General features: G+C 32.6%; 2 protein-coding genes across 2 annotated transcripts; both read right to left on the bottom strand.

Moving 5' to 3' along the window:
• Positions 1-352: 352 nt before the first annotated feature.
• LOC112100893 lies at positions 353-895 on the bottom strand. Its single transcript, XM_024190760.1, has one exon. The coding sequence runs from the start codon at positions 893-895 to the stop codon at positions 353-355; it is 543 nt and encodes a 180-aa protein (XP_024046528.1).
• A 5126-nt stretch (positions 896-6021) lies between these two features.
• LOC112101189 (coumarin 8-geranyltransferase 1b, chloroplastic-like) lies at positions 6022-12926 on the bottom strand. Its single transcript, XM_024191863.1, has 12 exons — positions 12854-12926; positions 10522-10796; positions 9800-9883; positions 9641-9715; positions 8889-8972; positions 8660-8749; positions 7181-7282; positions 6910-7005; positions 6746-6817; positions 6532-6630; positions 6161-6265; positions 6022-6066 (listed from the first exon to the last, which is right to left on the bottom strand). Exons 1-12 carry the CDS (start codon positions 12918-12920, stop codon positions 6022-6024), a joined length of 1194 nt encoding a protein of 397 aa, XP_024047631.1. The 5' UTR covers positions 12921-12926.
• Positions 12927-13293: the final 367 nt, after the last annotated feature.

The following is a 13293-nucleotide window of genomic DNA, read 5'->3' as shown; positions in this document are numbered from 1 at the left end:
GGTATTTGGCAATCTTCCGGGGTTGTTCTGTGGAAAGGGCAATTGGGTTCTGTGGAAGCTTTCGATTGATGAAGGAAATGACTTTTGCTTTGCCATTTACTCTAAGCCCTAAATGATGTCGTTTCATAGCGAATAAAAAAAAAAGATGAAACAATGTCGTTTGATGTGATTTTGGGGTTTGACCCGGGCAAACATCAGCGATGTTTATTAAATGCTTCACTTTTTTTTTTTAGAATAAAGCTTAGCTTTCATTAAATCAACTTTGAAAAAAGGTACAAAAGATGTGTAGGACATTCGTTGAACTACATTATTGGTTCTACACTTTATAAAGCTACTTTGGCAATCAAATGGGTCATGCTATTATGAAGCCGAGAAGTATGTTGTAATGTGGGGTTGTGTAGTTCTTTAGCTTTTCCTGAATGTCCAAAATGGTCCAACAAATCTCTTTATTACTACTTTTTCTTCCTAAGGCTAGATCCACAGCTTCTTGACAATGACATTCAATTATCAAAGGCACACAATTGGCTGCTTTTGCAGTTTTTATTCCCAGCTTAATTGCTTTTGTTTCTGCAGCAGTTACATCTCCAAAGTATCTGACTTGCTTCTGAGCTGCTGCTATAAAGTTTCCTTCTGAGTTTCTGATTACTACTCCTAAGCCTGGCACTTGCTCTTCTAACTTTGTTGCTGCATCCACATTAACCTTGAACCACCCCATTGGAGGAGGTTTCCAGCTCTGGTTTTCTCTGCAATTCTGCCTTGTAGAGGAGGGTAGTGATGGGGATTTAATTTTCCTATATGATTCCACTATTACTTCTGCTTTGGCTAGTGATACTTGAGAGTCTTCATTATTTCCCTCAAAGACAAAAAGATTCCTTGAGTGCCAAGTAGCCCACATAAAGCTGTGAAGAGCTCAATTTCTGCTTTGTTTTACTTCTCTGCTACAGTTTAAAACACACTCAACAAATCTTTGTTAACAAAAGTTTGGGTATCTTCTGCAAATGCTGTGATCCTCCAAGTTTTTTTAGATGCTTTACAATTTAAGAGGGCATGAGAAACATTTTCACCTTGTTTGCCACACCTTTGACACCACGGTTGTTGCACAATTTTCCTTTTCCACAAGTTTTCTGCTGTTGGAAGTAGATTTTGTGCTGCCCTCCACATGAATATTTTAACTTTCTCCGGTAAATCCAATTTCTAGATTCCATGCCACTCAGATGAACTTGTTTTTTATGAGCCTGGACAATCAGGGAATTTTAGTCTCAGAGCAACTTGGTAGTCACTCTTTACTAAGTAGTTTCCATGTTTTTCATAAGCCCATATAGATTGGTATGGTCTTGGAGTTCTTGGCAACATCATCTTCAAGTTGCAGTCTACATCCTCAGGCATGTAGTGTTGTTTGATTAGTGCTTCATTCCAATTGTGCTCTGCATTAATTAAAAGGAAAATTATAGCCTCTAGTGGCAGGGTTGGAGCTGACACTATTTTGAAAGTTGAAGGTTTAGGAATCCAATTACAATTATAAATCTTGACTTGCTCTCTACTCCCTATTCTACATCTTAGACCCTGATACAACATCTGTCTACCCCAAAGAATACTCCTCCAAATAAAAGATGGTCTATGCCCTAATTTTGCATTTAAAAAATATGTCTTCTTAAAGTACCGAGCCTTTAAGACTTTTGCCATCAGGGAGTCTGGAAATTGGATCAACCTTCATCCTTGCTTGGTTATTAAAGCTTGATTAAAGCTTGATAAATCTCTAAACCCCATGCCCCATTTTTCTTTTGGAAGTACTCATTTTTCCCACCTGGCCCAATGTATGCTTCTATGATCTTCCTTTGAGTTCCACCAGAATCGAGTTATTGCTCTTTGCATATCTGCACATAAACTCAATGGAATTCTGAAAACACTCATGGCATAAGCAGGGATTGCTTGGATGATTACTTTGATTAAAACTTTTTCCCCTCCACTGGAGAAAAGCTTGCTTTCCCAATTTGATATCTTACTAAGAATTCTGAGTTTTATATCATTGAAAAAACTCACTTTCTTTCTTCCCACCATTGATGGCAACCCCAAATATTTCTCATGCCTAGACACAATACTGAGTTGGAATATGTTTTTTATATCCTCAATTTACCCTGTTTGAGTGTTTCCACTAAAGAACATTGAGGATTTTTCATAATTAAAAATTTGGCCCGAGGCAGCTCAAATTTGTAAAAAACAAGCTTCAGATTTCTGCATTCTTCAGTTGTGGCCCTGTAAAGATATAACTGTCATCTGCGAAGAGCAAGTGAGTGATTGCCAAGTTGTTGTCGAATTTCAATCCTTGGATCAACTTCTAAGTTTCTGCTTGTTATAGTAAGTTTGAAAAGCTTTTTGCACAAAGAATAAAAAGATATGGGGATAAGGGGCAGCCCTGCCTCAATCCTTTGTGAATGAATCGTTCATTTTTCTACTCCATTTATCAATATTGAGAGTGATGCAGTTGTAATACATCTCATAGTTAATTCAATCCATTTAGGTGAAAATCCTAACCTCTTCAGAGTAAATTCTAAGAAACACTATTTAATTCTATCATATGCCTTACTTATGTTCTTCCTCTTTCTCGACGAAGCTTTAGCATGGAAAAACTTTGTATTTTTATCTCCTTTTCGTAGCCAATATATTCTTGATCTCTGCTTCCAGTAGATTTCTTCATCCAGCAGAAAAACATCAATATTCTTTTCTAAGCTTTTGATTCTTTCCCCGTCTTCATAGTGTTGGTTCGGTTGCTTTGCCCATTTCAGCTCATTAATCATCTTTTGTAACTTCTTACTTTTGTCCCCTAACTCTTCTTTGTTCCACCACTGTAGTTGAGTCGTTGTTGCCTTTGTTGCTATTTTAAAGCTTTCAACTGCATCTTCATTGTACTATCTTCTTTGCTCTACCCACTCTTGTTCCACAATCTCTCTGCATTTATCATAGAAGCTCCAAAAATCCTCATAATGTACTTGAGGAAAAATTCTTCCATTATATCTCAGGCCCCTTGCTTTTTCCATCACTTCCATCAAAATGGGGTTGTGGTCCAATGTCTATGTCTCTAATGTTTCAACTATCGATTCTAAGAACATGTTTCTCCATTCTTGATTACACAAAAAACGGTATAATCTCTCATCAATTAAATGTGGCATGTATCTTTTATTTGACCACGTTAAAGGACGCCCTTTACAACTTAAATCCACCAGGCTACAATTTCTAATAGTGTCCCTGAACATCTGCATCATGCTAACTTCTCTATTGTTCCCTCTTATTTTTTCATGAGGCCACAATATTTCATTGAAATCTCTTAAGCACAGTTAAGGCAAAGAGGATAGATTGGCTAACCTTTTTAAGAGTGTCCATGTGTGGTGCTTTTGGCACATATCTAGGTGTCCATGGATCCCTGTACATCTCCAATAACTTCTATTTTCATAACAAACTATTGCATCAATATTGTGCTTGCTACATGACTTGACCTCCACAATTAATTCTGACTTCCACATAATTGCTATACATCCTTTTTTCCCTGTTTTACTAACTTCGAAACAATTTTCAAAATTGAGCTTCTGACACTTCTCTTGCATTTGCCTAGATGTTAGCTTGGTTTCACAAAAGAAAACTAGCTTAGGCTTATGCATGTGGGGCATTCCTTGAGCTTCTTGGAACGTTGGCCGCTTCCCAGTCCCCGAACGTTCCAGCTGATTACATTCATGGCTATCGGCTAGGCTGGTGTCCAGCTGACAGCCGATATTAACTTAACTTTCTCCACCATAAGCTCCCCTGTTTCTTCCTCTTGGCTCTCTACTTCCATGTTCAACTTTTGTTTTGCTCCTAGTGAAACGTAGGCAAAGTTCTCCCTTAGGCTATCAATCTTCATTCTTTTTGCTTCTGGGCTAGCCAATCTTTTTTCATCCAATTCACTTGCTAGTCTTTTGGCTATAATGGGCCTATTTTGTGTTTCAGCCTTCTTGCCCCCACTTTTTCTTCATTTATTGCTAGCTTACAATGCTTCTTTACCTAAAGTTACCATATTGTCTCCTTAGCTACCAACATTGGATAAAGAGCAATGATCTAGAACATTCCCATACCCTATTTCATCTTCTACCTATACAAACGGTTGAGGTTGAAATCTCTTTGCTCTGTCTTTATGATTTTAGCTAGAAACTCTGACTACCTTTTCATCAACTGACTTCGTTTGATGCCCAATCTCCACTCGATTTGAAGCTTTCAACAAATCTAAATCTACATGGACTTTTTAAGTTGTTAGATTCTTTATCTTCCAAACATTCACAATGAACATGTCCTATTTTACCACAATTATAACGAAAATCGGGAAGCCTTTCATACCTCAAAAGTAAAATAATGACCTCATTTTCCGCATTCGGTGATTGGAGTTTTACACACTTTCTTAATGGCTTAGTAACATTAATAATTACTTTCAATTGAAGAAAATGCCATGTATATCCACCATATGGCCTCACCTGCACCTTTTCGATCTCCCCAGTTTGTTTTTCTAGGAACAAAGCTATCCCCTTGTTCATACATAAAATTAAGACATTATGAATTTGTATACAGAAGGACGCATGAGTAAGATCTAGTTTTGGAAGATCTCTAACCCCTTTAGGCTCTGTTAGTACAATAATAGCATTCTTAAAACTCCAAGGACACCTTTAAATACACTTTTCTTATCTCCATCAGAGTTGAACTTGAACAAGAATAAGTTGTCACCTATACATTTAATCATAACACTCTTTACCGTTTTCCACACATTAAGTATCACAGCCCTAACACAGCCCCTTGCGTTAACCTTCTTATTCGTTACCAGACAGTTACGCATTTGCCTTTTCCCCAGCATCACAATTGATTTGTCAAGTGAAACCACTTCTCCATCATCTTCTAAGATTGACAGTGGCTATTTCCTCTGTATCCATAATCAACCAAGCAGAGGAATACAACCCCAACGACTATATAACAAATGGAAAAAGAAGAAACAGCCAATAGTGCTACTGACAGTCAAGTACTGAAGCAGTTCTCTAGTACCATTTTCCAGAGAGCATTTGATGATATTCTTCATTGGCATCTTAGTTCTAATCAAAGTTGGCCCACAGCTTGCTAAAAAAAAAATGGGTGTCCATAAAAATTACAACAGGAAGTTGCCATTTCTGTGGCCATAGTATGCCCTTTTTGTGCTCATTAATTTTTTTTTAAATATGTTCCAATTCTCTTTATATATTTACAATCAAAAGTCAATAATCAGAGAAGTCTGCTACTATCTTTCAGTAAAAACTGAGACTCAAACTTGCGCATTCAAATTTAAATCCCACTTGTGTGCTCATTATTAATTATATAGCATTGAGCAATCATCGCTAAATGTCAATAACATTAGCTACTTCTAATGCTCATCTATTTTAGCAATAATATTTAATTAAGATTTAACTTCTCATGTATTAATTCGAGTTCTTCGAGTAATAAATAAATTGAAGGGTGAATAAAATATGAGATTAGTATCCTCTCTGAATTCGAGTTCTTCGAGTTTTTAAAATATTGTGCTCATGTATTTTAGCAATAATATATAATTAAGATTTAACTTCTCATATATTTCTATTTATTAACCAACAATCGTGAATTTAGTCCAAAATAAATTAAAGATCATGAGAGAGTCCTAGTCCTAAAAATGATGTAAAAATTAGTATAATTTTATCCTTCCCTTAAATGTTTTCGTATTATTGCTGAATTTCCCTTGGAAGGATTTTTGCCATTTTGGTTTTGGATTGTAATTAATCATTTAGAACATAGAACTAACAAGGGCCTGAAGGAAACGAACATGATTTTAACAAATAAATGACAATCTATCTATGTCAAAACGGAAGAGCTTTGAACTTTCAGTCAAGATATTATTGACATCAGTCACAAACAACCTTATTATCTTTTAAATATAACACAATTGACAGCACAACAACTACAGTAGCAAGCAACAAAGTAACAGAAAGTTGGGCCATTGATATCTCATAATCGTACAAATGGAATAATGAGGTATTCAACAAGGTGTAACTGCAAATGCAAAAACATAAAGTCAGTCTACAACTTAATAAAACTTGCTTGGAGTTGACAAAATATTTTCACATCAAAACGTGGAATCACTTACCTTCCAAATGAACATGTAAAAAGAAAGTGTTGACGCTTTACTAGAGAGATCAACACTTCGAGCCTGATGCCACAGAAGAGTAGCTAGCATGCTGTGGCTAATTATCTACGGGAGAGGGAAAAAAATGTTAATATGTGATTGTAATCACATTCGGGCACAAATAAACTTCTAAATTACATTAAAGGCAATACATTTAGTCAATGCATGTATAACATGTATAATTGAATTTAATATAATCACCACATACATTGTGGTTTTTAAAAAGTTAATACACACGTATTAGAATATCATTTCTTATTGTATGACTGATATAATAACTCTGATAAATTTTTAAATTTCTCATATACAAGAACATAAATACAATATCTTACCGTGACAAGTTTGCTCAGCAGGTAAGGTGAAGAAGTTAATCCGACTATAACAGCGGCTCCATAAGCAATGAACAGCACATAAACACAAAGCCAAAGTACCTTTTAAAATGAATAACAATACATTGATTTGTAAGAAATTAAAGAAAATCTGAAACATCTAAAGTAAAAAATTAAATGATGGGCGTAAAATTAAATTTGTACTTTAATTACTCACACTTTCTTTCCCTAAAATGACACTAAGCGTTCGAATGCCAAATTCTCTATCCCCATCCTCATCAGGTATATCCTATTAAATATCCGAAGCAAGTAAATTAGTAACTATTAATTCGCTATATAAATGCTTTGTTGACATTTTATTTTTTCACGTTTCTTAATTACCTTGAGAACTGAAATCACAAAGCAGAAACAACACTTAATAGCGACTGCAAACATCAATGTTCTCGTAATTGCTATTGGTCTTCCAAGTACGTATTTCTGCACAAATATTATTAGATCATAGAATATATCAAACCGCTTCAACAGAAAAATACAAAAGAAAATAAGAATTTTAAAATAGGTGGCCAAATTATGACTTAAAGGATTAAATTCTAGATCATCAAAAATTTTCCTCGACAAATGACAAGATGAAGAATAATCTGCATCTATGTACCTGAATGTGTATGAAGTAAGCAAATTGGAGTAGAAGTCCCCTCTCTAGCACGATGTACAATGTAGTTAGAAATGAACTTCTCTTCCACCTAAGAAAGGGAAGCTACAGGATCAAGAATAGCCAATTATCAATGAGATGAATTTTGACCAAATAAACAATTTTGTGATATAAGTTCAACTTGAAAATAAGAGCAATCATATTTCCATGGGAAAATGAGGATTTGCCCCTTATTGCTAAAAGAAATCAAGTGAAATCTCCCTCATGTTTCAAAGTAAGTTCAAACATTCTACAATTATAATGGTGTTATCTTTATTTATCATTTTACTATTCTACCCCTAATCTTGATGTTAAGCATAAAATTTAAATATTTTGAGAATATAAATGAAGTGAAATGACTTATATACCCTTAATGATTAAATTAATTTAAGAATGAATTGTAAATTATTAAGAAAAATTAGTTGACATAATACACACACACACACATATACATAAAATGCTTTTTTAGTCTAAAAGTTTAAAGTGTATGAAAATCCGGAAAAAGCTTTAAAATTGTGGAGTTTAAGATACTTAAAAGTTAAAGCAAATAAATCATATGGTTTATGCGTTTCCTAGACTTTCCTATATTTTAAAGTCCCGGACTAGAAAATTACTATATATAAATCCTAGTACAAATTTAGGGTTTCATAATAGTGTAAAAGTCTTTCACATCATTATAAATTATTTCACAACATCATAAAAGCCTATGTATGTATGCATGTATGTATGTAAGTGCACATATTTATATTATGGTATTTGTGTTTAGAGGAGAAACTTTATTATGTAGGACAGAGCTTAATTTGTTGGATTTTATGCAAAAGGTTAAAAAAAAATGAATGCATATACCCACCAAGGTATATTTTTGGATTACTCATCTTTTTGTAATATTCAAACATATATATTGCACTTCCGCTCCAATGGTCACATATGGCCAATGTTATTGTAATTCAAATGGATAATTTATACAACTAATATGGGTAGTTATGATTTTTTTTTATAATTGTAATTTTTCTCCATAATTTACGATTCATTATTAAATTAATTTGATCATTAAGGATATATAAGTCATACTTGATTTATATTCTCAAAATATTTAAATTTTATGACTAACATCAAATATGCGGAGTAAAACAATAAAATGATAAATAAAGTTAACACCGTTATCACGGTAGGGTTTAAGATTTCACTTAGTTTCTCTAAACATCATGTGTACTAATTCTCGTTCTCTCGTATTTACTGTACATAGAATAGTGCAAAATATCGTTACGATTTTTTTTTAAAAAAAAAGCTTTTTTAGGAATGATCTTTGCATCATACTGTGCACATTTTGTACGCTTTCCTATGAAAACATAATTTTGTGAAAAATAACAAGAATTGAAACATTAAAACTAATAAAATATTTTTAAAATGTGGCAATGAATTTCACGCGGAGACGGCACTTACATCCACAGAATAAGCACTTCCAAGGAGAAACCATATGATAAGGGCCAAAAGAAACGGTGGAGATCGAAGCATAATTCCCATGGCCAGACTCTGAAAATTGAGACCAATGAATTATAAATAACAAAACTTTAGATGTCAATAAATACAAATTTGTGAGAGCCATTTTTCCTATATATTAATGAACATAAATTAAACACAAATTTGAAAGGGGTTGTTAGCATTTGCTTACCATCAATAAGGATGAGGAAGCAATTGCTATTCCAGTTCGCATGGACAGGTCACCAGAAGTAAGGGGGAGATTAGGCTTGTTGACCTTTGAAATATGATAAACCCATTCATTAATTAGCAAAAGAACTATAAACAACGTAGTAATTAAGCACAATTATATGGCTGTGGACTCAACAAATTTTACTTTGTGACTGCCATTATGTGTATACAATCTGATTTGATAATTATTCCATCGCATAGAATGTTTCGGGGCTGGCCTAGTATTTTAGGTGGTAAATGAATAAAATTATGACAATTGTTTTGTCGTTTAGTGACTTTTGAGAATTTTTTTATCAAAAAATAAAAATGTTAAAGAGAAAAATTCATAAATAAACTAAAAGACAAAAAACATTGTCACAGCTTTATTCATTTATCCTTTTTCGCCCGTCATGTATACAAGCCCATATATCACCCCTTTTTCTACTCAATAGGGGGGAAGTGCTTTTGGTGCTTTTTCGTCCATCACAGAGTCCACATTTCGGCTACTAAAAAATTTGTCTTTGATATCACTTATTGGGACACTAGGCTACGGATGTCTAGGTGTCTAATTCTAAAGATAAATATTTTAATTAAGTGGAGTGACTCATCCTATATTTAAGTCCTTGTATTACTGATTCTCCAATCAGTGTGAGACAATCAAACCACTCAACATATAACAACAAAATTAACTATTTTTTTTAGCATAAAAAGTAACTGTCGCCTCTATTGAAATACCTTGTCTATTTTAACATCATACAACTGGTTTATAGCAACCTCAAAAACGGTCATCAGCAATCCGGGCACCATGGCCTGAAATACATATAAAGAAGAATTAATGTCAATCAAATAAATAACATTACGAGCAGTTGTTTTTGTCTGTCACTTAAAGTTTACCTTAAAAAATCCCATGAAATATGTGGGAGTCAAATCATCAAGATCTTGTAGGGGAAGAAGAGAAACCGATGTTATAGCAATTACCTAATAAGTATAAATGAAGAAACAAAGCCATATTAATGTCATTACATACATTTCCATATATATATATATATATTTAACAGCATGTCCACATTAAGAAAAAAATGAGGACACTCACACTTGAGAATAATTAATACGCTGTTGCCAGCTAGTTATTCTAAAGTATGGGTACCAATACTTTTAAAATATAAATTTAAAATTTTACAACATTGTAAAGAGTTTTTACAATGTTGTAGTTTGCGGAAATTTTACAATGTTGTAGTTTGTGGACAAATCAATTATAATATTGTAAAATACTAATCCGTGCTTTGAAAAATGCAGTCACTTGCACTCAAGAAGCTTTAATTGATGATTTGGTCCAAGATAATGGACTTTGTTAAAACACAAGAAAGATATTAAAACATATAGTTTAATAGTTTTTCCGAACTTTAATAAAGTATAAATTATATATATATATATATAGAGAGAGAGAGAGAGAGAGAGGGAGAGAGAGAGAGAGACCAGGGATAAGGTAAAAGATAATAATGTATATATAGAAGTTATCTATTCTAGGATTTTAACAAAATCTAGTATCATGAACTAGATCAATACTATTTATATGTGTGTGGATTAGACTATTAAGTAATTAACAAGGAACTCACAGTGCCCATAAGTGCGTAGGGACGAATAAAACGGTGGAGTGCATCTAAATTCTTGAAGAAAACTTCCTGAGAGGTCGTCCTTTGATTAGCATCCTCGGATTTTGATGCATAACAAACTTGTAAGGTGACCGGACGGTTGAACATTAATTTACAGCTTTTATTGCTTGTATCTTCACTCTTTATAATTTTACTGGTTAAACAAAATGGACTTTGGGAGCATTTCACAGATTTTCTCCTGCCTTCAACTGGTGGCGATTCAAGCGTTTTATTGCAACCTGAAATGACCGAAATATATAACTTTATCAGATAAAATACAGTAAATAAAATTATTGCTTCGTATAACCGTACGCAAATGTGAAGTTTCTTCTATTTGCCATTTTCACAGTTGATTCTGACCAACTCTCCCTCTCATTCCCACTACAAACTATCATTCTGGTAACATAAACATTCGAGTAAATGACCATTGCAAAAACAAGAACTCGGTTTGTAGGAGACCGTAATGTAATGATGTTAGAGATATTAACATTTTGATTATAAGTTACATAGCAAATAATGTAATACTCGTTTATCAAATAGTATAGTAATAATTTTATTAATTATAAAATTCATCGTTCATTAAATGATGTAACAAATAAAGGTGAAATATAAATTAGTACACTAAATTTGGAATCCTATAATTATTGCATAATGTTAGAAGCGGTGCCTAGAGAGCGTCAGCCTGCCCCACCTTTAGCATCCAAGCCCAGTTATAGTAGCAAACATACGACTATAGGAAAATTCAGATGCGTTTCACAAAACTGAAAAAGTGGTCCATTATTGTAATGATAGTAGTGCCCAATAAGATAATATTCAAAAAAGCGAAAAAAAATAGTAATGCCAACGAAACCGCGTCATCCGTTAAAAAATTCAATAAATTAATGTGATGTATACATTTACATGTTAGCAAGCATATCAAAACAATACAAGGATAATTTTATCATTTACTGGTGCCGTGCCCGATTCGACCAGCAATTGAGGTCAAACAATTTTAGTTAGCCATAAATAGTAATCCGAAAGGTTTTAATTCAAAGTTTTATTTAGCCTAGAGATGGGACCCAGTTGAAATAAAAAGTATAAATTGGATAAGTTAAAATTAGATTATTTGAATATAAATTATATAATGTATTCAATATTGATGCAGCTAGATCCACCTTTTTTTTTGTCTTATTATAAAGTCATTTTCAAAAAAATAGTGGGGGTAGTTTGTATTCTTTATTTTTCACTTTCCAAAAAATAAAATAGTAAAACGGATTTGGTTGTAGTGATTATTTGCATTTTCAATTGCAAAACAAGTTGAACTTGCTTTCCAAAAATTATAAAGGAGTTGAAAAGATAATTTTACATTTCCAATATATCTTATCAAAGTTGGATCGATCCCACAACAAAAAGAAAGAATAGAATTAATCATTTATATTTATAAAATCAAGAAAGAATATTTTTATAATTAGTAAAAAATATATGGTCTGACACAAATAAACATAATAAACACTCTAATATCATGCATAAATTCGTATGATAGTGACTTTTTTAATTTCTATTAATTTAACAATATTACTTTCAAACAAAACTTTTTTTTTAATTTTTATTAACATAACAATGATATTTTCAGACAAATTACCAAACACATTTATAAATTTTCTTTTCTACATTTTAATTTTAAGACAATTTACTAAAAGCGTTTTTAAGTTCAATAAAAATCAATCATTCTTCCCTTAGAAAAAAACAAATTCAAAAACAGTATTTAAAAAATAATACCAAATGCGCCCTAAACTTTTTAGATTAAAAAAATTATGTTTTATAAAGCATGCAAACCAACGCGCTATCAACTATTTTTTTGTTTTTGAAATTGAAAACGAAAAGGCAAAGAATGAAAAAGGTTAGCAAACGCACTAATCTTCAAGTCGACTCTTATTCATCCAGATTAACGGCAGCACCATATAGATGACAATATATGATATGTTATCTATTTATATGCCCAATTATACGTTTCCAAAGACTCTTAACAGCGGTTGCCAAAAAATCAAAATAAAGTAGAAATTTATTTCTCAAGACTCTACCAGGGAATAAAAAATTAAATAGCAGTATTACTGCCAAATAAATGACCAATTAAACTGCAGTTGAATCAAAAGACTGTTACACGATAAATAAAATAAAAAAATAAAAGAAAATTTGAGGAAAAAAAATTCTAATAGTAATTTTGTTATTCTTGAATACAATAAAGTAGTTTTACATATGTTTATAATATGCATGTGTTCGGTAAAATGATCAGAAATTTAGAACGAATTAGACTTACCAGACCGTTGCAAATTAGGATGATACTTTGGAGAGAAGCCTGAATGTAAATGCATGAGACGACTCATGGTTTGCTTTCTGATCTCTCCACACTCTGCTATCAGATTTGATAAAAATTTACATCAAATAGTCCACAAACTGATTACAGATCAAAAGCTGTCGTTTAGTTTAAATGTCTTATTAAGTGAAAGAGACGTTGAAGACTTTCGAATACTATGTTAATTATTAAAAAATAGTCAGTCATGCCAGCATTGTGTCATAAAGTAACAACTGGCTAATCATTAATTAAGAATATATATTAAAATATTGTCCATTCATAATCCCAAGCTTATTAAAAAAATTTCCTTGCATGACTCGATACGACGTCATCTTAGTTACAATTAATTATTTTTGCTAGGAGTAAAAAATCTCACATTAGGTGAGATTGAAATGTGGATATAT

The sequence above is a fragment of the Citrus clementina genome, unplaced genomic scaffold (assembly GCF_000493195.1).
Source record: "Citrus clementina cultivar Clemenules unplaced genomic scaffold, Citrus_clementina_v1.0 scaffold_2, whole genome shotgun sequence".
Lineage (NCBI taxonomy): Eukaryota > Viridiplantae > Streptophyta > Magnoliopsida > Sapindales > Rutaceae > Citrus > Citrus x clementina.
The sequence above is the reverse complement of the archived record's forward strand: the minus strand, read 5'-3'. Positions and strand labels throughout refer to the sequence as shown.

Coding starts and splice junctions, on each gene's coding strand:
- LOC112100893 (XM_024190760.1), bottom strand. CDS start 895: ATGTGGGCTACTTGGCACTCAAGGAATCTTTTTGTCTTTGAGGGAAAT.
- LOC112101189 (XM_024191863.1), bottom strand. CDS start 12,920: ATGAGTCGTCTCATGCATTTACATTCAGGCTTCTCTCCAAAGTATCAT. Junction 9,716..9,799: donor ATTTCATGGGATTTTTTAAG/GTAAACTTTAAG, acceptor TATGTATTTCAG/GCCATGGTGCCCGGATTGCT. Junction 6,067..6,160: donor TTTACATGTTCATTTGGAAG/GTAAGTGATTCC, acceptor TTGCATTTGCAG/TTACACCTTGTTGAATACCT.